The 23240-nt window shown below is 45.1% G+C and overlaps 1 protein-coding gene across 3 annotated transcripts in view; it reads left to right on the plus strand.

The window, feature by feature from the left end:
- Positions 1-3844: 3844 nt before the first annotated feature.
- Positions 3845-23240, plus strand: part of SEC16B (SEC16 homolog B, endoplasmic reticulum export factor) — a 67043-nt gene continuing 47647 nt past the window's right edge. For 2 of the 3 annotated variants that reach the window (XR_008597051.1, XM_054980041.1), the window contains exons 1-9: positions 3845-3954; positions 5642-5963; positions 7864-7955; positions 8689-8809; positions 14840-14990; positions 15425-15572; positions 17827-17984; positions 20054-20115; positions 21659-21794. Coding sequence is in view for 2 of the 3 variants with exons in the window: in XM_054980041.1 (XP_054836016.1) it covers positions 5665-5963; positions 7864-7955; positions 8689-8809; positions 14840-14990; positions 15425-15572; positions 17827-17984; positions 20054-20115; positions 21659-21794 (1167 nt within the window). In the remaining variant the exon portion in view is untranslated. Of the gene's footprint in view, positions 3955-5641; positions 5964-7863; positions 7956-8681; positions 8810-14839; positions 14991-15424; positions 15573-17826; positions 17985-20053; positions 20116-21658; positions 21795-23240 lie in introns of those variants that run through there. The other variant, XM_054980042.1, reaches the window with a different exon arrangement.

Genomic DNA, 23240 nt, shown 5'->3' on the forward strand with positions numbered 1-23240 from the left:
AAAGACAAAGACAAAGACAAAGACAAAGACAAAGACAAAGACAAAGACAAAGACAAAGACAAAGACAAAGACAAAGACAAAGACAAAGACAAAGACAAAGACAAAGACAAAGACAAAGACAAAGACAAAGACAAAGACAAAGACAAAGACAAAGACAAAGACAAAGACAAAGACAAAGACAAAGACAAAGACAAAGACAAAGACAAAGACAAAGACAAAGACAAAGACAAAGACAAAGACAAAGACAAAGACAAAGACAAAGACAAAGACAAAGACAAAGACAAAGACAAAGACAAAGACAAAGACAAAGACAAAGACAAAGACAAAGACAAAGACAAAGACAAAGACAAAGACAAAGACAAAGACAAAGACAGCCGGGCCCCCGGGGGTCGCGGCTGCGCCGCTCCCCCCGACGCCCCCCGCCCCGCCTTCGGCGGGCCGGGGGCCCCCGGGGGTCGCGGCTGCGCCGCTCCCCCCGACGCCCCCCGCCCCGCCTTCGGCGGGCCGGGGGCCCCCGGGGGTCGCGGCTGCGCCGCTCCCCCCCGACGCCCCCCCGCCCCGCCTTCGGCGGGCCGGGGGCCCCCGGGGGTCGCGGCTGCGCCGCTCCCCCCGACGCCCCCCGCCCCGCCTTCGGCGGGCCGGGGGCCCCCGGGGGTCGCGGCTGCGCCGCTCCCCCCGACGCCCCCCCGCCCCGCCTTCGGCGGGCCGGGGGCCCCCGGGGGTCGCGGCTGCGCCGCTCCCCCCCGACGCCCCCCGCCCCGCCTTCGGCGGGCCGGGGGCCCCCGGGGGTCGCGGCTGCGCCGCTCCCCCCGACGCCCCCCGCCCCGCCTTCGGCGGGCCGGGGGCCCCCGGGGGTCGCGGCTGCGCCGCTCCCCCCGACGCCCCCCCGCCCCGCCTTCGGCGGGCCGGGGGCCCCCGGGGGTCGCGGCTGCGCCGCTCCCCCCGACGCCCCCCGCCCCGCCTTCGGCGGGCCGGGGGCCCCCGGGGGTCGCGGCTGCGCCGCTCCCCCCGACGCCCCCCGGCCCCGCCTTCGGCGGGCCGGGGGCCCCCGGGGGTCGCGGCTGCGCCGCTCCCCCCCGACGCCCCCCGGCCCCGCCTTCGGCGGGCCGGGGGCCCCCGGGGGTCGCGGCTGCGCCGCTCCCCCCGACGCCCCCCGGCCCCGCCTTCGGCGGGCCGGGGGCCCCCGGGGGTCGCGGCTGCGCCGCTCCCCCCGACGGCCCCCGGCCCCGCCTTCGGCGGGCCGGGGGCCCCCGGGGGTCGCGGCTGCGCCGCTCCCCCCGACGGCCCCCCGCCCCGCCTTCGGCGGGCCGGGGGCCCCCGGGGGTCGCGGCTGCGCCGCTCCCCCCGACGGCCCCCCCGCCCCGCCTTCGGCGGGCCGGGGGCCCCCGGGGGTCGCGGCTGCGCCGCTCCCCCCGACGGCCCCCCGCCCCGCCTTCGGCGGGCCGGGGGCCCCCGGGGGTCGCGGCTGCGCCGCTCCCCCCGACGGCCCCCCGCCCCGCCTTCGGCGGGCCGGGGGCCCCCGGGGGTCGCGGCTGCGCCGCTCCCCCCGACGGCCCCCCGCCCCGCCTTCGGCGGGCCGGGGGCCCCCGGGGGTCGCGGCTGCGCCGCTCCCCCCGACGGCCCCCCGCCCCGCCTTCGGCGGGCCGGGGGCCCCCGGGGGTCGCGGCTGCGCCGCTCCCCCCGACGGCCCCCCGCCCCGCCTTCGGCGGGCCGGGGGCCCCCGGGGGTCGCGGCTAAGTCCCAGGCTGCCAACAGATAATTGTTGTGGTGGAGGGAAGCAAAAAACATGGTCTGGGTGTGCTTTCAGTCCCGAGTCTGCAGAAAACTGCAGTCTGTTTTGTGCTGTTCCGTGAGCATATTTGCATAGAAAGGGTTAATTGAAGGGTGCCAGTCCAGAGTTTTCATTTCTAAAATATTATTCTGGAGTGTCTCTAACACATCCCACTGTTTTTTGTAGCACTGTCGTTTCTTGAGTGCCCGTTCCAGGCTGTTTTGTGCTGTTCTGGGAGCTTTTTGGCATGGAACGGGTTAATAAAAGCGGGGCAGTCCAAAGTTTTCATCTCTAAAATATTGTTCTGGAGTGTCTCTAACACATCCCACTGTTTTTTGTGGCACTGGCATTTCTTTAGTACCCGTTCCGGGCTGTTTTGTGCTGTTCCGGGAGCTTTTTGGCATGGAACAGGTTAATAAAAGCGGGGCAGTCCAGAGTTTTCATTTCTGAAGTATTGTTCTGGAGTGTCTCTAACACATCCCCCTCTTTTTTGTGGCACTGGCATTTCTTTAGTGCCCGTTCCGTCCTGTTCCGTCTCGTTCCGGCTTTTACCCTGTCCCGTTTTTAAATTGTTGTTTTTATGACTTCGTATGTATTTAGCTTGGAATTTAATTATATAGACTTTTTAAAAGTTGGTTTTATGATGCATATTTTAATTTGTAACCCCCCCCCCATTTCTTTTGGCAGTCAAATTACCTTCTCTTTATGGCGACGTTGCGCCCTTCTACTTTTTTCCTCACTCTGTGCTTCAGGAATGCTTTCGGCAAGGAACAATGATCCCTGCTCAAAGGTTCCGTCTAGCTGACGTGGCAGAGCCTAAAGGAGAACCGATGCTAATGAGCCAGAAAAAGGTGGAGTTTGTTGTCATGATGGGATGCTGGAGAATCAGACAAGACTTTGTTTTAGTGATAGGCAATGTAAGTAACTCCTTTTTTTGGCTTTAATAGAAAAAGCAGAATTTATTTATTAGATAGGAGAATAAGGGCAGCACATTTTCAAGTTTCCAAAGTTTGCTTTAGAAGATGGGAGAGCAAAAGCATGAGAGAAACTTTAAAAAAAAAAGTTACAGAGAACTTGACAGTTTTGGGGGGGGGGGAATCCCTTGATGTTAACAATTCTCCTGCTCCTTTTAAAAACCACATAGGTTTATTTATTTTTATTAACGTCATTTTATAGAATGATATGCATTTTTTCCCAGTTACATTCCCAAGCAGTGGAACTGCATTGAAATTATGTGATCTGTTGCTTGACAATTTGCAAATCAAGCTGCCCTGAAGGGTGGATGATTAAATACAAAAGAGTTGTTATCAGGGAAGCTAAAAACCAGTTGTTAAAATAATCAAATTAGTTAAACTAGACAATAATAAAATCCGGGTGCTCCAATCTGATTGAGGTTTGGGAACAAGTCTGGGATGTCAAATTCAGTCCTGGAGCTGATCCCTGGTCCTACTAGCCACCACATGCAGCTTTGGAAAAGTTTCCAGCTTCTGTACTATAAAGAGGGCTTCTTGCATGCTTAGTTTTTAATCTTTTTCTGGATATGTATTTAATCCAATAGCTGTTTCTATACACTTGAACTTCAGGTCCATGGAGTAGTAGTAGTAGTAGTAGTAGTAATCCATTCTGAATATATCCTGAATCTGTTTTTTGGCTCTGAGCAAGAGTGTTACTTACTGGTGCAATCCTAAACAGAGCTACGTGCTTCAAAATCCATTGAAGTTAATGGGCTTAGAAGGGGATAATTCTTCTTAGAATTACACTGTATGAAGCTGATGGTTGTAGCTAGAGGTCTGCAAAGGCAATGTTAATTCTCAGCACTGATGCTGCTGACCTGTTTCCCCACTGGGACTGGGTTTCTAAAACCTCTATGACCCAGGCTGTCTGCATCTTCATAATCTTTGACTGTTCGTGTTTTATGAATTTTAATTTTAGTCAAGGATTCACTCTCTTGCCTCCAAGCAGCCACGAGGGGGTTTGTCCTCAGACTTGCCCTTTGCCCTGCTTTGTTAGTGCGTAGGCTGGGACTTTGGCACAGGGAGAAGCTGGGACCGTTGACCCAGAATATGCTGATCATTAGCCGAGCATCAACCGATGTGGCAGGTGGACTTTGACAGCTGCCTTTGGGGACAGGTAGAGCTACTGGTGGACTGAAAGAGCTGAAGCGGGTGGTCTCATTTCAACAGGTGTGTGTGTGTGTGTGCACGTGTGCGTGTGCGTTTGACAATGGGAATACTGTAGCTCACCCAGCTCATTCTGAATTAATCCTGGAACATAGGAAGCCCCTGTTTCGCTTGTTTAAACATGAGAGACAAAATGAATTTAAACATATGCAGATAGTGAAGCTTTGGGGACGCATTCTGAAACCATAAGATCTGCTAGTGTATTGGCAAAGATAAGGGGTGTAGATGTATCTTATTGAAAAAGTGGGCTAGGATGAATAGAAAGATCTATTGTGATTAAAATACTTGCAAAACTGATAATTTTAAAAACATACTCTTTGGGAGATCTTTGCTGCTGTGTTTGCAATACAGTGCTACAGTAAGTTAAGAGCTCAATCTGTGAGCCAGTGAGTCTTCAGCTTTGCTGCTGCTTCAGTCAGCCTCCTCCATCCAGTAGTACTAGCCTGTCTTACAAAGCTGTTGTAAGGTACTGAGATAAAGTAAAACTCCTAGGAAAAGTTTTCCACCATAATAATAGCAAATAACAATATTCATCATTATTAATAATAATATTGGTGCAAATTGTGGCCTCACTCATGGTCAAAGCTTTCCATATTATGTATCAGCACATCAAAATTCTATGCCCAAGATTTCATGCTCAAACTAAAGTAATTAGAGTTTGCAAATCTGTATATTTTGCACCAACTTTGTTTTCCTTTAGTATATTAATTTGCCAGTTAATATTTGAATGTTTGAAGAATATTGAAAATCAGAGCAGGAAGAGTGGTACAGGAGGGAAGGGGGTCAGTCAATAAAGTCAGTCATGTGGGCAGAGGAATTTTCATTACATGAAATGCCCCCCCCCTTCCATACAGTATGGCTCTTGTGAGTGAGTCATAGACAGTAATCTCTAAGGGTCAATGTCTAATTTAAAATAAAATAACAGTCCAGGGGCACCTTAAATGATATTTATTCCAGCATAAGCTTTGTTATAGCAATGCAGTAAGTTAAGGGACTAAGCTGTGAACCAGAAAGTCTCTCCAACTCAAATCCTGCTTCAGTCAGGAATAGATGTATCTAAATGGCCACTGGACTCCTCTTATTATTTTGTAATTACAAGAATCCTGTGAAGCAGGTCAAACTGAGAAAGGTATCCATCTGGAACTAATAATTCAGTCTCACTATACCACCTGCCCAGCGGGGGGCAAAAAAGGATGGTTTGGGCAATTTGAAGATAGCCCTGAAAAAATGATACGGTTGTCTAAGGATTGGATCTCTTGCCTCTAGCACTTGCTGTAGAGCTGAGAGCTGGATGCTGTTTTGCAGCTAGTGCTACCTGTCCGTGTGTCTGCTTGCTTGCTTGCTTGCTGCATAAGCAGTAAATCCCAGATGGTTTCTTGGATTCCACCACCAAAAAAAAAAAATCTATGTTTTCTGTACTCTTTGCCCTCAAGGAAACTTATTATACATAAAGAATGGACAGGTGTTTGTTTAGTTCAAAATGATATCCTTCCTTTCCATTTAAAATAAATGTCCAAGCTAAGCACATGGGACATAGGAGGGGCTTCCTCTCTTTTATAGACACTTGCTTTCATACTTTAAAGCACAACTTCACAACCATGACAACTAGATACCTTGGGAGAAGTATGTGTTGGATTCTGAAGATGTTTTTGTATCATTTGCCGCCTTCTGATTACTCTTTTATTTGCAGGAAGCAGAAGCAGTAAACCCCAGATGGCTTCTTGGATTCCACCACAGTATCCTCAACCACAAGGGAGACACATAACCCAAAAGGAAGGCCATGGCAGGGGCCCATGGAGGGTAGTCTCCCACGGACCTCCTTCTCATTCCAGGCCCAACAACGAGAGGTTCTACCATCAGTACCATGATCCCCGGGCAGGGCCTCCACCTTGGCCAGATGCCAGAGTGGAGTACCACCCCCCAACATATCACCCACAGCCCCAGGACTATCTGAGACCAAACTCCAGGGCAGAGTATTATGAAAACAATTACCCCATCAGGCCATACTCAAGGTAAGGTTTGAGAAAGGTGACACTTAACATGTTGTAGGAAACATGAAGAAAGAACAGAGCATGACTTCCATATACCTCCCTATCCTGTCTAGAAGCATTCATGTATCAGTTATCATGTTGCTATTCACCTTCTTTCAAGGACATCAAGGCAGCATAGGAGGGATTGAGCCATATTGTCCTTGCAAGAATCCTGTGAAGCAGGCCAAACTGAGAAAGGTAGATTGGCCCAAATTTGATCTCCAAACGACAGAGATCAGTTCCCCTGGATGAAATGCCTGCTTTGGAGAATGGACTCTGACATCACATCCCTGCTGACTTCCTTCTCCTCCCCAAACTCCACACTCCCCAAGCACCACCCCCAAATCTCCAGAGATTTCCCAAACTGCAGTGTGCAATCCCTATTTGCATATTTCTTTGCAGAATTTTTCAGGGTTTTTTCTTCTTTGCAGAAGTTTTCAGGGTTTTTTTCCTTAGCGATGGTTGAAGGTCTAATTAGTGATGTAGTAGTCAGAGTGTTGGACCAGGGAGACCAAGGTTTGACTCCCCACTCCTTCTATGGAAGCTCTCTGGGTGACCTTGGGCCAGTCACACTCTCTCAGCCTAACGTACCTCACAGGGTTGTTGGGAGTATAAAATGGAGGAGAGGAGAACGATGGAAGCCTTTTTGGGTTCCCATTGGGGTGTGTGTGTGTGTGGGGGGGGGAAAGGTGGGGTATAAATGAAGCAAATAAAAACAAACAAATAAATAATTATACAGTTTTTAAAAAAATTGGGGCCAGGTCTACCATAAGGACTTTCTATTATAGACATGTGCTACAAGTTCTCTGCTGGAACCTCAGTTCCAGGTGCTCAGGGGAATGTTTCATATCAGGACCGCAGCATGTGGGAAGATGGGCTTCCTTCCCCCCCCATTTTCCTGACCTGAAGGGGCCCAAGGGAGATGCTATTTGCCCTATTGGGGGCTCCACATGTACTGACTGAGTACAAATAGTGCCTCCCAAAACTGCTTAAGATCAGAAAAATACTTTGTGCGGGGGAGCCTTAAGCTTTAACTCATTAACTCAGGAGAAAGCTAAACGTGATAAGGAAAACGAATGAAGTAAGTCTCTCGCAACATTTGTTTTTATTTTAACGCAGTTACATGGTGCTAGAAATTTGCTTGGAAGAGCAGCATGGGGGAAGAAATAGGTGCTTAACAGTTTCCGTTAGGGCTGTTTTCAGTCAAAACTCCCTACCGGCAGCTTCTTTCCCATGAATCCTCCTATCTTTTGCTCTGTGGGGAGAGAAGCAACTTGAGGGAGGCAATTTTTAGAAGGCCAAAGACTCATGCTAAAAATTAAGTCCCCGCCCACCCGCCCCGTGCTGCCTCTCTGATGGGATTTGGAACCCTCCAAAGCTTCATTGAAGTAAAAATGCGAAACGGTTGTGGGACACTTCTTGAGATTCCTGCATCACATTTAGCTGGGCCCTCACATCGCTGCTTCATTTAACAGTCTGCTTCAGCTCTCCTCCAATTCCCCTGTCCTTCTCTCATTAGGATTTTCATAATTTATCCTGACAGTCCAGCCATTTGCTGCGTCTGATAATCAAAACCATCAGGACATCAAAGGGCTTGAGAACCTAATATAATCCTAGGTATCTAGTCATGTAATTCTGATTATTAAATACAAAGTTAGAGAAAGGGCCATTTTAATGACTAAATGCTAATTATAGTCTCCGTATACCGATTCTATGCTAAACCCTTTTGATTCTTTGTCATTTGCCTTTCATTCTGGAATTGTTTTTGACACAGCCAACTTCCTTTCTGTATCCTCAGATGTCAGAAATATTTAAACACTTTCCAATATAGCAGATTCCTCTTCTCTCCTTTCTGCTAATTCCTTTCTGTCTTATATTTCAGGCAAGGTTACGAAGATCTGTACTGGAGCTCTGTAGAAGATTACTCGTATGGAGGTTATCAGAGATACCCCCAAGCGCCACAGGGTGACAGAGGTACTATTGTCTCCATAGAAACAGAAACAGTTTACAAGATGTTTGTTGTAGCTGGTTTGAAGAGGCTTAGTGGAATGTGAATGATTTTAGACAACAGGTGTATGTTTACATTTGCATCTAGAAAGTGTTGAATGCTATCCTCCTCCCAGTCTAAATTTATCCTTCGTACTTTTGAGGGGACTGACAGTTCAGCATAGTTGGATTTTTTTTTTGTCTTCTCATGTTGAACTTTTCATGTTGAACTCAGACAGAGAAAGCAGTGATCCCAGCCTGTGATTCTGCAAAATGTAAATATTTGTGAACTTTTGTGAAATCAAATGCATGGTTTGCATTGCTACCAAGTTATCAAATCGGAAACTTTGTCAGAAACGAGGTCAGTCTTTGTCCAGAATGCTTGTTGAGAGGAACTCCACTTTCAGCCTCTCCCTCTTGTGACGTCATTGTGCGGTCTTGCATTCCACCACTGAGTTCCACCATCTCTTTTCCCAGAAAAAAAGCCCTGGATACAGGAGAGGATTTCTCTCACCCGTACACCCCTTCTGATGTTAAAATTAGACCCTGCTCCCACTTTTCACCTGATCATGTTGCTGCTGTGTCCAGTTTGGCCATAAACATTATCCACAGAAGGAAAAGATAGTCAGCCATGTGCCTCATGCCTAACGTTTTAACTTTTTCAAATTTATGGATGGCTGCAAGTAGATCTTCTGCTTTTATGTTTTCTCTGAGTATGTAGATCCAAGGCAGAGAAATACCTATGGTGAATGTACAGTTTATTGGAATCAGAGTTATTACCGAGATTACCGCCCGAAGGAAAGCAGTGGAATTGACAGGCATAGCAATGCAACACCAATTCGGTAAGGAAAACAGGAAAGGAATTGTAAGAGCTGACTTTGTCCAATATATAATTTATTATGTTCAAACAAAAAGGGGCGTACAGAAAAGAAGGGGAGAAAAAGGGGACAAGCAAGACAAATATATAACTGTGCATTACAAGGATTATTAAAATACAGAGTACAAAACATAACCTTTATAGATATTAAAATAGTGATTAGAGTAATAATTAAGCCTATTTAGTATATATTTTTCCAAATAAACAACACATGCAAAATTCAAACCTATTTCTACTTGTTATTTTAGTAATAATAAAAGAAAGAAAAAAGACAATTATTGACAGTAACAATGCTTATTACTTAATGTAGCTGATTGTCATACTCTTTAAGAGTATTAAAATAAATACTGTGAAAATTCGAACCTGATCTACTCTTTATATTAGAAAATGAAAAAAAAATCTTATTTCTCCTCTGCTTATCATTACCTTATACTTTACTTAATAACAGTGTTAACTTTTTGCCAATATTTCAATATTATACATCTATTCTAATTATCTTTATATAACTAATTATCTTACCATCAAATGATAAAATATATCAATCTACAATCATTTTCAAATTTACAGGACTGAGATATCTTATACATTTTATCTGTTATAACTGAAATATTTTCCCCATTTCTCTTCAAGTTCTTTAATTGGCGTTTTATTTATGTAATTCGTCAGTTTTGCCATCACCGTATATTCTGGTATTTTGTCTTTCCACATTTCCCTGGTTGGGCATTCTCCTTCTTTCCATTTACTTGCCATTATCACTCTTGCCGCCGTCAGCAAATATTGGAATAGTTCATGTAGTGTTCTGTCAACATTATCTGGTATTATTCCCAACAATGTAGTCTGGGGTTTCATGGCAAAATTAATTTTTAATATCTTCTGAGTCGCAGCATGTATATCTTTCCAAAATTTTTAACTTTTTTTTACATGTCCATCACATATGAAAGAAAGAGCCATCTGCTTCCTTATACTTCCAACATAACCCTACATATTTCTTATCCATTTTTTCAATATATTTTTGTGTAATGTACCATATAAAAAAATCTTGTACCAATTTTCTCTGAGTGTTTGGCTTACTGTAAATTTTATGCCCTTAGTTCATAAATTTTCCCACTGTTGGAATGTTATTTCTTCTCCAAAATTTTGCATCCATTTTAGCATACAAGTTTTTAACTTGTTCTGTTTCTGTATCATATTGAAGTAGAAGTTTGAAAATTTGGCCCAGAAAATGATTCTTTTTCTGCGTGATTATCTTCTCAAAATCAGTAAAATCCCTCAGTTGGCCTCTGTAATTCTTAAGAGCTTCCTTTAATCTGGAAATTGGTTGGAGATATATCAGCCATTTGTCACGAATTTCTTGCCATGATTTTATCTTTCCTTGAGAGTTTATCATATCTTGATAAGTTATAAAGTCATTAACTTTTCTCTGATTCTTATCACAAAAGGCATCAATTGGTGATAGTACTGGTGATATCGGAGGGCTTATCCTCATTCTTACCGAATCTAAAATTTGTATCAAGCTATCTCTTACCACATGGCTTTTATGTTGTGTCCTTGCTCTTCTCTTCACCCGAAGGTATTATGTAGCTCTTCAACAGGGAACTCTCTTGTAATACAGTCTCTGTGGCGTTCTGTGGAGTTATCTCATGATTCTTGCTCTGTGCTGCAGGTAATTTGCAGACCTTTCAGTAAGCCTCTTGGAAGCATGTTCTTCTCTGGGCCTTTGGGGATGTTCCAAAGAGGTTAATGTCAGAGGATGTCCTGACTAGACATGGGCACAAACAGAAAAAAAAAACCCTGAACACCCTGTTCGTCGTTTGGTGCCATCCACGAACAACGAACATGGATGAACATGAACTGTTCCCGAACATGTTCGTTGTTCGTTGTTTGTGGGGGCCAGAACCCTCCCAACCTCCCCCACTTAGCCCCCCTCCCCTCAAACCCACTTACCTGGCCCTTTAAAGATCCTGCCAGCTGATAGTTTAAAGGGCCCTGTCCTGGCAAAAACAGCAGTGTCTGCTGGCAGCTAGTTTGAGGGGTTACAAAAGTGACCTTCCCAATTTCCAATACCCACCAAATTTTCAGGGGACATAGTCCTCACTGTCCTCTGAAGACTCCCCAACTTTCAGAGAGATTGCACCCCAGGAAAGGTCTCCCTGTTGGCTGTCATTTTTTCTTCGCAGTGGCAAAAACGGGACTCTCTGCTGGAAGTACTTTGAAGGGTTAAAGCCAGAAGGAAAGCCAGAAGGAGTTCAGACAGAGTTCAGTCCCTCCCTGCCTCTGGTTGCCAAGCGGATTGATTGCAGCAGGTGTCAAACTGTCTGGCTTGAATGAGGCTTGCAATGACTACCTGTTCGGGCCTCACGAACAGCTTGTTTGAGAACAGCAGATTAGGCTGTTTGTTGTTTTTTTCCTGTTTGTAATGCTGTTCGTGCCCATGTCTAGTCCTGACCCAGGAGTATGCAACTTTTTACAATGAAAGGGGCTGGTATGAGAGAGGTTGATTTGATAACTGAAACTATACAATTGAACATTACTGATAACGGACATGTTGGTTAACAATATGTAGAGCTTCTGCTGCCCAAACAAAGGCTGTTTCGAGTCCATTATTAGGAAGTGGCACACATGACAGGTCTCACAAAAAGTAGTAAATATGTACAGAAGTACCCTGCAAGGTTGAATCAGCACACTGGCATAAATCTGTGCATGGTTCACAACTGGATCACTGGCAGTTGTTCACCTCTATCACTTCCCTTTCTGTCAAGCATCTCTGAGAAGCCCTTTGGTCTCATAAACGGCTCTGCCTGATATTCTCTTCAAATACTGTTCATTCTATCATGCCCCTACTTCTCCCATTTGGTGGTGGAGAGTGCCGTCAAGTCATAGCTGACTTATGGTGACTCCTGGTGGGATTTTTATAGCAAAGACTAACAGAGGTGGTTTGCCATTGCCTGCCTCTGCAACCCTGGTCTTCATTGGAGGTTTCCTACCCAAGGCTTATCCTGCTTACCTTCCAAAATCTACTTCTCCAATTTACCTTAATATAAATATTTCATTTTTCCTTTTTTAAGAGTTACATTTGATTCTGGAGTTGCCGCCTCTTGTCTCAACCTGTCCCCCTTTCATGCTACAGTATGGGCCCAGGTTGTTCCGTGACTTGCACAAAACTTGAAAGCTATTTTTGCAAATAAGTTAATAATAACCTTTATTAGTTTTCTGGCTCTCTTGACATGTTGCATTCTAAGGAAGATAAGCATATTGTTCTTGGACATTAGTTCCCAGATCCCAAGAATAGCTGATGCCTGCTTAGAAGCATCTCTGCTTAGATTTCCCAGCCATGAAATTATTTTTAATTGATGAATCATCTGACTTTGAATTGATCAATTATATCATTAATGGACATTTAAATATGTTTCTATATTACCATTAACCTCAGTATACATGTGTGGGGGCATGTGCGTGTTTAGGTATTAAAGTAAATGTGAGATAATTTAGAATTTAGTAAAGGTAAATTACCGCTCATTGTTAGAAGAAAAGGTTGTCTTTAACATACCCATTTTTATTCTCTCTGATGGGCCCAAAATAGCTTTAAAAATAAAGCATGCTTTCCCACTGCAACCTCACCAGTCAAAATCTGACCTTAATTAGTCAAATAAAGCTATGCAGCTCAATCGTATCCCTCTTTAATCAGAAGTACCTCCAGTGAGTTCAGTGGGGCTTACTTAAGTATTGGTTAAAGTATTGGTTATTACATGCAAAGCTCTTCACAGCCTTGTTCCATCATGTCTTCGGGTTTGCCTCTTTCCCTGTGTTCCACCATGGTGGCTTCGCAGGGGCCTTCAGCAGGTGTCACCCTGCACATGGGCAAAATCAACAGCTGCCCATCACATGCGTTCTTTGTGGTGGCCTCCACCTTATGGAACAGCCTGACTGAAGAGGTCAGGAGAGCTCCCATTCTCCTGGACTTCCACAAATGATGCACAACTGAATTATTCAAGACAGCTTTTTACTCAGCTAGGAGGGCTGGACTGTAAGGAAGTGGTCTGCAAGAGATCCATCAGTAAAGAGATAGGGAGTGACTGTAAACTTTACTACTATTGCTGTAGGTATGATAGACCATAGGCTCTACTACTATTGCTATAAGTATGATCCTGCTGGGTAATTCCTTTATTTTTTTAATATCTTTGAATTGCCTATGCTCTGTTTCAGCGTTTCTTCAGCTCCGTATTGGATTTCTTTGCAAATTTGCATGCCTATACCCTATTACATTGCCTCTTGAAATGTCTTTGAAATTAATTGTGTTTACTCACACTGTGTAATCCACCTTGAGTCTCGGTGAAAAAGGTGGATTATAAATAAGGTAAATAAATAAAGTGTGTATGGCACAGCAGCCTTTGATGATTGATCTGCTGATTCAGTTTGTGGCTCTACTCTATCCCTGTGTGATTGGAGTCACAACAATGGGAGCAAGAAAGAGTAAAGACTTGGTCATGCATGTGACACTCAGGGATTTATGTAATAAAAGAACAAGAGTACAATTCCACAGCAAGTCATTCTGAATTCTACAACCCGCGTATATTATGCAAATGTTGTATGGTTTTGCAAAAAATGTTCTGTTTGCGCTCATTAGTGGGATTCTCAGGAAACGGAATCCTGAATCCATATCCTGCAGTTTTTCTAAATGGAACTTCCAAGTTCAGAGGCACTAAACCTCTGCATGACAGTTGCTAGGGAGCTACCACAGAGGGCAGGTCCTTTTCCTTAATGCTCTACTTTTAGGGCTCCCCTTATGCTATTGTTCAAAGCAGTGTCCTGGTCAAGATGAACCACTGCTCTGATCCAGCGGGAGTGTGTGTGTTTTTCCTGTTCAACAGGTAAACACATTGGGTGTTTGAAGTCTATCGACTCTTGCAGGTGTGATATGCCACCAAGAAACCAATTTATACTGAGCTTCTCTCAAAGAGTCCAGCAAAAAGTGTGAAATTGGATTGTGACTCCTTCCCCAGATACTTTCATTTCTTAATTCTCTTGCCCATAGCAGTTTTGGAAGAGTCTCTATACATTTCTACATTTGCAATCTTCTTCTAAAATGGAGAAAGTTATCCTCTTTTATATCTTTTCCTCATAACTTTTCACTGTGTTATTCTTAATTGACTATTTCTGCTATTTTTCAGTACTACAAAATGCCCTTACTTAAAAAAGGAACTAACTAACTAAATAAATGCCCTTACTTAAGAATTTTTGTACCAAAGCATCATTTGCCTACTCCTCTCAGTAGATATTGTATAATTCCCTCTGATTAAAATTTTCTAAATGGGAATTGGATTTTGGAAATGTGTTTAGACTTTACTCTAGAAAAGTCATAGCAGTTTTATATTAACCTTTGTCCACCCAAACTGAGATAAAGTCTCTAGAGAGATGGGGATTAAGTCCTTTGTCAAAAGCACTTTTCATTTGTAATTTGAGAAATTGACCACTGTAGGAAATTTCATAGTTAAGTGAATAGGATGCATGCTTTGAGAACTCACTAATTTCTCCAGAGAAGTGATTGAGTTCTGCTCCCATGTAGACACTCATCAGAATACTCACTGTATTTCCTAAGGAATCTGGTATCTGGTGTAGAATCTGGTATACAAATGAAACTACCTTACACTGAGTTGAACTGCTGTTCTGATAAGGTCAGTTTTGTCTGCTCTGACTGGCAGTCCTTCATATCACCTATCAGCCAGTCCTTTTAACTGGAGATGCCAGGGATAGAACCTGGGACCTTCTGCATTCAAAGCAGAGGCTGTGCCACTGAGCCATGGCCCCTGCCCATTGCTAAGAAGGTCTTCAGATATTTTCTTCCAGAATAGAAAGCCTGCAGGCACAAAATCAACTGTTCCTGCTTCTGCGTTTGTGAGCGATGTGAACACTCGCTATGAAGACACACCAACCAGCCCTGAGGTAAAAAAATAATAATAATTAAGCAACCTTTTCTTTTGGCATTTTTCTTCCCCAGATCTAAGAAGCATGAGTCCTACGAAGACAGATACGGCTCAAGGGAAGATGACTCTGACAATATCAGTTATAGCCCTGCTTTGCAACAAGGATGGTTTCCAAACGAATTGCAAGGAAATTTCCTGGAGAAGCACGGTGTTCCGGCACGAGAGGTACCTACTCTTCTCCCCTCGTCCGAGCTTGCTCTGCATCACCCTTCAGTAGGCTAGGCAGACATGGGAGGAATGGGAGGGCCCTACGAATATCCATTTAATTACTTACTTATTTACTTCATTTATACCTTGCCTTTCTTCTCAGTGGGAACCCAAAACAGCTTACATCATTCTTCTCTCCTCCATTTTATCCTCACAACAACCCCACGTGGTAGGTTAGGCATGGCGTGAACGACTGGCCCCAGGTCATCCAGCAAGCTCCCATGGCAGAATAGGGGTTCAGACTTGGGTCTCCCAGATCCTAGCCTGACACTCTCATGAAAATAAATGAATAAATATAATACTCCAACCTATGATTAATTTTGCTCTGCTTTTTCATTCATATTGGCATCCTTTCTCATCTGTTTCTCCTGCTTCTTTCCCCCTCCATGTAGCCTCCAGCGCTTGAAGAACCAAACCTGCTTCAACAGTATAAAGACTCTGGCCTCAGCTCCAGCACTTACGAGCTAAGCCAGTACATCTATGACTCTTCCGGTCAGTATGAAGCAGCTCCCTCCAAGAACTGGAGTCCAGTTCAAGCAGGTTCGTTCTTTGATGGCACCAGCAGCTAAGGCAAGGCCAACTCCACAGAGGAGAAAGGTTGAATGTTTGTCAAGGCCCAGATACTAGCAAAGGGCTCGCTCACCCTTCTCATTTGGTCAGGAGCACCCAAGAAGATCGGGGCAGAATTCAGTTCAAGGCTGCTGAAAGACAAGTGGGGTGGTGCGGACAATTAGCCTGAACTCAAGGCAAGATTCAAGTCCAGTGGCGCATTAAAAACCAACAAGATTTCCAAGGGATAAGCTTTTGAGGGTCAAGCTCCCTTCATCAAATCTGAAATCTTGCTGGCCTTTAAGGTGCTACTTGACTCCAGTGTTGCTCTTTTACTGCAGGCCCACATGGCTACCTACCTGAAACTGAACTCGAGGCCGGATATGAGGAATTCGGCAAGTAGAGATGCTGAACCAGCAAAATCCAGATGGCTGTTTAAAGGACTCCATAGCTGGTTCTGCAACTTCACTTCTTCCTGGTGTGCTAGTGGGGCTAATCCTGGTCATATTTAGGTAGAATGACTTTCATTGAAAAACATCTATCTGCCTATCACATTTTATCCCATCCTTACTCAGGGTGGCTCTAAGGAGCTCAGGGCAGCAGACGTAGTATTCCCATTCTCCATTTTGTGCTCACAACATCCCTTTGAGGTAAGTGAGGCTGAGAGAGAAGTGACTGAATGCAAAGTCACTGCGTGTGGATTCTTCCCACAGTCCTTCCCAGTTCTAAGCAACGCCCTAACCATTACAGCACATGGGCCCCGCAGAGGGTAGGAAGGCAGCTTGCTGCAAGATGAGCATTCCATAGTTCATGTGAGCTCCTGGTTGGGCTGGTGGAGTGTTTCAGTCTCCCAGTTAGATCCTGTTGGCCTCCACTGTGGACTGGGGGCTTGCAAGGGAATCCTCTTCCACAGCTGAAACTCCAGGATTATTGCTGAGATATGAGGGTCCCAGTTACTCAGAGCCAAACTATAAGTGACGCCTGACACAGGTTGGACACTTGTCAGCTTCCCTCAAGTTTTGATGGGAAATGTAGGCAGCTTGGTGGAATGTGGGACAAGTAACAGTTGAAAAGTCCATTGGACAAGCAGTCAGAGAGCCAAGGTGCAAGACCAGGATGCCTACATTTCCCTTCTAAACTTGAGGGAAGCTGACAAGTGTCCAGCTAGTGTCAGGCGTCACTTGTAGTTTGGCTCTCAGACTCCTCTTCACAGAATATTCCTTCTGAGTCAGGCCCAAGGGGTTCATGAGACATGACCATCTCATAGAAAGATGCAGTGAGAGAAGAGATGGGTCCATTTTCTTTTGTAAAGCCAAAGAGGCATGTGAGTTCAGAACCCTTCGCCCCATCTGCGTCATACCTGCCTTCAGCTCTTTTCCCCAGCTGAGCTGGAGAAGTCAGTTAAGTAGTCTATAAACAAAGCCTTGGTTTAGACACTGACCAAGCAGTAGAAACGTGGTAGAAGACCAGACATGAACCACTCCCCTTCCTTATGCCTTTCAGTTGTGTTGTGTATTACGTGGGCTCATAGATACAATTCTGATCCACCCAATTCCCCCTCCCTCTTTTCAGAGAGTGAAGAATAGTGGAAATCTGATGGGAGGGATATATACAGGTGTTCCCATGGATCACCCTGATCACACTTCATTGTACAATTCAAGTCCAGTAGCACCTTAAAGACCAACAAGACATTCAAGATATAAGCTTTTGAGCGTCAAGCTCCATTAGTCAGATCTGAAATTCTGTTGGTCTTTAAGGTGCCACTGAACTTGAATCTTGCTGTTCTACTGCAGACCCACACCGCTGCCCACCTGAAACACTATTGTGTGGCGGTGAATGCAGCCCTTGTTCTTCCATGCCACAAAGATAGTTACAAATATGTGAACTGGGCCAGAGTCTTTTTCAATACCCCATTTCTGCTGTGTCCGCTCATGGCTGAATATCCAGTTTCAAATTGTTACTTATAGCACAACAATAGTACAGTATCCAATGATGTGTGGATGCATCCTTGCTCTCTGTCATTGTGCTGAATCCCTTGTTGTCATTCATGCAATTGCAGCAATCTTGAGGACAATGATGTCTATTTTTTCCTCCTTGCTTTTGGGGATTATGGGAGAGGAGGCTTAGTTCAAAGGGTAGCTTGTGGGGTGTTTGTGGTTTCAGTTGGCTGGCCAGTCAGGGTCAACCTCTGGCCCGGGTCACAGATTAGTCACTAATGGACCCTGCATGTGTGCTTATCTTTTAGGAGAAGATTTACTGGTTGCTGCTCACCATGTGGCACCCCAGAAGTTTCACTTGTCCCATGTACCTGTTTGCTTTGGAGCCGGAGGGCAGCTGGTCCGAGGATGTCCCAATTACCCAGCAGAAGGGCAGCCTGCCCTGGTTGAGATACACAGCCTGGAGGTAAGAGCCTTTACGAATAGCCCTGTGTACACCAACAAAAATTATTAGCCTTGTGTGCACTAGCGAATATCATGCTGCATTTTCTTAGGCTCAATACCCAATTGATGAGACTTGTGTATGTCAAAGATGGGGATTTGAGCTATTAAAAGGATTTAATAAATATTCATTTTGGAGCTGTTGTTATTATAGCTGTGTTAAAATTGTCTTTGTGAAAATTACTAAAATGTGTATTATTCACTGTATGGAATGTAAATTATTGTTCTGTATTTTGGAATAGATTGTTTAATATTTATATTGAGGTTCACTGAACACAGAATATACGAACAAATATTCACTTTAGTGTGGTAATTATTGATTTGGATCCTCCAGTGTGGTTTCCACTTTTGGTTTGCTGGAGGTAAGAGCCAGCTTGTCCCGGGAAGCAAAACTGACTGTTTTGATAGTTTGATAGTTGTTTCCTTGGCACCGTGACCCATTTGCTTCTTTCCCAAAACAAAGAGCCGGTCCTGGCTTCCCTCTGTCTGACTTTCTGATTTCTAACTACTCAGCAGAAACATCCATGGTTTTCAGTTTCAGCACAGTAGTAAAGAGTCCAGTAGCACCTTTAAGATTAACCAACTTTATTGTAGCATAAGCTTTCGAGAGCCACAGTTCTCTTCATCAGATGCAGAGAGAAGAGAGCTGTGGCTCTCAAAAGCTTATGCTACAACAAAGTTGGTTAGTCTTAAAGGTGCTACTGGACTCTTTACTGTTTTGCTACTACAGACTTACATGGCTAACTCCTCTGGATCTAATTTCACCACAGTCATCTTAAAAAGGAAGGAAACTGGGAGTAGAGCCTGCTTTATAGATCATATAAAGGGATCTTCTTGGCAATGAAGGTTCTAAGGAAAGGGCTAATGTAGTTGTTAAGGAAGTGAATGACCATCAAGGAAAATCACGGTTCCCTACTCTGCTGCCAAGGTACCAAGTGGCCCCAGGGAAGCCATTATATCTCAGCCTTACCCTGGATTTGCAACCTGAGGATGATAATATTGCCTACTTGCCTTGCCGGGCTAAAGATGACTATGACAGTATATATGAAGAGCTTGGAGCATTTCTTTGCACGTGGATTTGACTATGTTAAGTGAGAGGACAAAGACCTTGGTCCCAGGGCAAATTGCCCATTAAGGCTACCAGGAAGAGTCTTAGGGGGTTGTTGGCCTGGAGGGTCCACCATCCACTGGGGCTACTCAAACCTGTGGTCTACCCCTCAGGCAGGGCCACGACAGTCCAAAGAGAGGGAAAGGTACCCACCTGGCCTTGCTGTGGGAGGGATGGGCCTACTTGGCTTGGCCTCACCCCACCCAGCTGGGCTAGGCTCTTTCTGCTCAGGACTGCCTGGACAGACCCTCCCTCCCTCCTTTGATGGGGCCAAGGCTGGCAGGGAGCAGGGTCCTTTTCCAGCTCGATATGCCCCTTTATTTGTTACAGGCTGTCTGGTCCACCTCCCCTCCCTGCCCCACAGAGGGTCATGCATCTGGCTTCATATCCCTCTGGTAAATATACACATTCCAAAACATGAATTGTCACTGAAAGAGAACATGTGCAGTGCTACAGGAACCTGCTCAGCAGGGCTTTTTTTCAGTGGCAACGCAGTGGAATGGAGTTCTGGCACCACTTGAAAATGTTCACATGTCTGGGTGGCCCCTCCCCCTGATCTCCAGACAGAGGGGAGTTTAGATTGCCCTCCGTGCCACGGCACGAAGGGCAATCTAAACTCCCCTCTGTCTGGAGATCAGGGGGAGGGGCCACCGGCCATGTGACCATTTTCTCCGAGGCGATTTAAACTTCAAAAAAACTCCCCCCTTGTTCCAGCTGACCCAAACTGATGTCATTGTGCGGTCTTGAGTTCCACCACTGAGTTCCACCACCTCTTTTCCCAGAAAAAAAGCCCTGCTGCTCAGAGATCCAGGTTTCAAATGAGTAGACCAAGCACATGGCATGCCACTTCCCACCACCAGTTTAGCTTTACAATGGAGACAGACACAGTCAGGATCCCACTTTCTGAATCTGCCCTTGTTGTCCAGGTTATTTTACATGACACTGCTGAGCAGGAGGCGATGCGAGTCTTCCCAGGACCTCTGATCAGGTACGGTATCTCTGGAGGACCATAATTCGAGAGTCCGAGGGAATTTGCAGCTGATAGACCATTGGTCTGTCTAATCTGGGGTTGTCAGCTCTGAGGGGCCGTGGTTCTCCAAGGTATGAGGATGAAAATGGTCTTACCTAACACCTTCTACCCAAGACCTTTTGATGGAACTTCGATCATTTTACATGTTCTACAACTGAGTTTCATTAATTTCTTTCTCAGCATTACCCTGAAGTATCACTGATGTAAAGCTAGGTGAGGTATCCCTCTTAGGAGGTAAAATTGGGAGGTCATTAGGGTTGGAAAAACAGGAGGGGGGGCAGGAGAGACCAACAGGTACAATCCAGGGAACAATCCATCAAGGAGTTTGTGAACGCTCCACTGAAATGAATGAAAAATCATGTTTAGATATTATTGCCACCTTTGCAGCTTGTGTTCATTTTGATGAGACTTTCTCTCCTCTCATTTGTTTTGACTTGAACTTTTGATTCAGACACCAAAATGCCTTGGGGCCATCCATTTAGATACGGCATATGGGCAGGACAAGAACATTTTTAAAAAAATGTGGGTTACTGGAATATATTTTAAATTGTGTTAATCAGACACGCAGAATTTCAGTAGTACTGGGCAGTGCTCCAGAATGCATGTGGCAAGAATAAAAGGGACAAAACAGAAGAATCAAAATAGTCAATATTTGTTTTCTATCTTATCTCTTGGAGAGGACTCTTTAAAGTGTCATAATTATTTGGTCTTTCTCAAGACAATGACTAGGCTAAAGCTGAAAGATTTGTTTTGCATTGTCGATTCATCAGAGAGTTGAGTGTTATGGTTGCTGGCAGACCTGACTTTGGGCCAAGCTACAAGTGATGAATGACTCAGCTTGGACACTTGTCAGCTTCCCTCAAGTTTTGATAGGAAATGTAGGCATCCTGGTCTTGCAGCTTGGCTCTCCAACTGCTGTCCAATGGACTTTTCAACTGTCACTTGTCCAACATTCCGCAAAGCTGCCTACATTTCCCATCAAAACTTGAGGGAAGCTGACAAGTGTCCAACCTGTGTCATTTGTCACTTGTAGTTTGGCTCTTTGTTAAGCTGATTGCTGATTCATAGTTCTGAATGTTCAAGTTGATGCTTCATCAATGGAAGCTAATGACAGGAGGGAGGGAAGTGGGTCTCCTGATACCTGGAATTACTCTCTGGGCTTTTGGAATGAGAAGAAGGCTCCAGGTGAGCAGAGGGGAGCAGAGAAATGGTTAAAGGCAGTTCTCAGTTCAAATTTGGATAGAATGAGACAGAGTTCTGAGAGTTTTGTAGCTAGAAGTGGAGTCACCCCCTTAAAGGCTGTACTAGTTGTATGTTGGGGAACTGGTGTGAGCAGCGCTCTTGCCTCCATTCGTGTTTTGCAAATGTTGCAAAAATACGCTTAGGTCCTTGCTGCTCTTTCATCCAGAGGAATCCTGGATGGCTCTGTCCTTTGTAGTTCTCCCTCCTTAGGGAACTGGAGAACACAGCTGAGTTGTAGGCAGCTTTTCTGTTGTTTCAGGGAGGACTTGCACAAAGTGGATGTGATGATGTTTTGTCAACGGAAAGCAACTGCGGGCTGTGACCTTGCATCTAACCGGGGCCGAGATGCTGCCTTGCTCTGGAAACTCCTGCTTCTTCTTTGCCGCCAGAATGGGGTGCGTATCTTCTAAGTAGCATGTGTATGTGTGAAAGAAAAAAGTGACAGAAAGAGGGTGTATCACCTTGCCACGTAGGTCTTCACTAACTTCCCCGACACAGAGTTCACTTTTATCCCTTGTTCCTGAAATTGGTCTGTAATTTTCAGTGGAACCAAAACCTGGCACCATATTGGATTTATTCTAAACATGTATAGTATGACTGCAATGTACGTATGTTTGTTTCATTTATACCCTGCCTTTCCCCTCAATGGGAACTCAAAGCAGGCTACATTATATTTCTCTCCCTCCATTTTATCCTCACAAGAGCACTGTGAAGTAGGTTAGCCTTAGAACATGGGACTGGCTGTGTTGTCCTGGTAATTGTTCTTTTCCATTTAGAGATATGAAAAATAATGAACACACTTTGTGAAGGAAAATATAGTTGATTTAGGTAGTCTAAAGTTGTCTACAGAAGAAAATCACATCTACAAGAGATATAGTACACAAGAATAATGTGTACTATACTGTTATACTATGTGTACTATTATGTGAAGGGTCATAAAGCTTATGTCTCTTCTGTTGCCCAGAATCCCTAAAGAAAGGTAGCCCCATCCCCAACTGAACAACACTACTCCATGGAGTCAGTCTGGGCTGAGGTTCAAATCTCAGACTGTTCCCTAGACTCTTAATAATATGCTTCTACTGTCCTTGTCAAGTGTGAAACATTTCAGACTCTCTCAGGCTACTTAATCAGAAGTGGTGAGTGTCCAGTATGAATGAGGATGCCATTTTCCCTTCTGCTCCCAGGCAAGGAGAGCCCATTTTAACACAGAAAAACAACCCACCCGTAAAGCAAGGATGAAGAGATAAGGCAGAAAGAGAACGTTCAGTCCAGGGCTGAATAGCTGCATTATTAGGGAACAAAGCGGGGGTGGGGGTGGGGGGTGAAGAAAAATACTGCACACCATCCAGACTCCTTGAGAGGACAATCATCTTCTGCAAATGCAACAGTGACCCGGGGTCATCCAGCAAGCTTCCATAGCAGAATGGGGATTTGAACCCAGATCTCCCAGATACTAGTCTGACACTCTAACCACTACACCACAATGGATCCCCTCTTCTTAAGGCCTGCTGCTCCCTATGTTCCCTTCACCCACAGAGGTGGATGGGGACTAGGGTCAAGGACAGTGGAAAACTCTCATGTGCAATCCCCACAAAAAAGTAAACTATGGTGCTGTCGCTCAGTTTCCATTCATCTCAGTGGAGTTTGTTTAGGAGAACTTCCTAGTATGTCCTTGCAGCAAGCTTCATTTTCTAAATATTCTGGACAAATGATACGGCATTTCCTGCTCTTTCTGAAGAGTCCCACCTGACACATTCCCCATTGTTGGGCAATGGCATAACTCCAGACAATCCCATTGGGGCTTTTTTCTGATAGTACTGAAATAAATTCCAGTTATAAAA

This window comes from Eublepharis macularius, chromosome 5, assembly GCF_028583425.1.
Source record: "Eublepharis macularius isolate TG4126 chromosome 5, MPM_Emac_v1.0, whole genome shotgun sequence".
In the NCBI taxonomy this organism is placed as follows: Eukaryota; Metazoa; Chordata; class Lepidosauria; order Squamata; family Eublepharidae; genus Eublepharis; species Eublepharis macularius.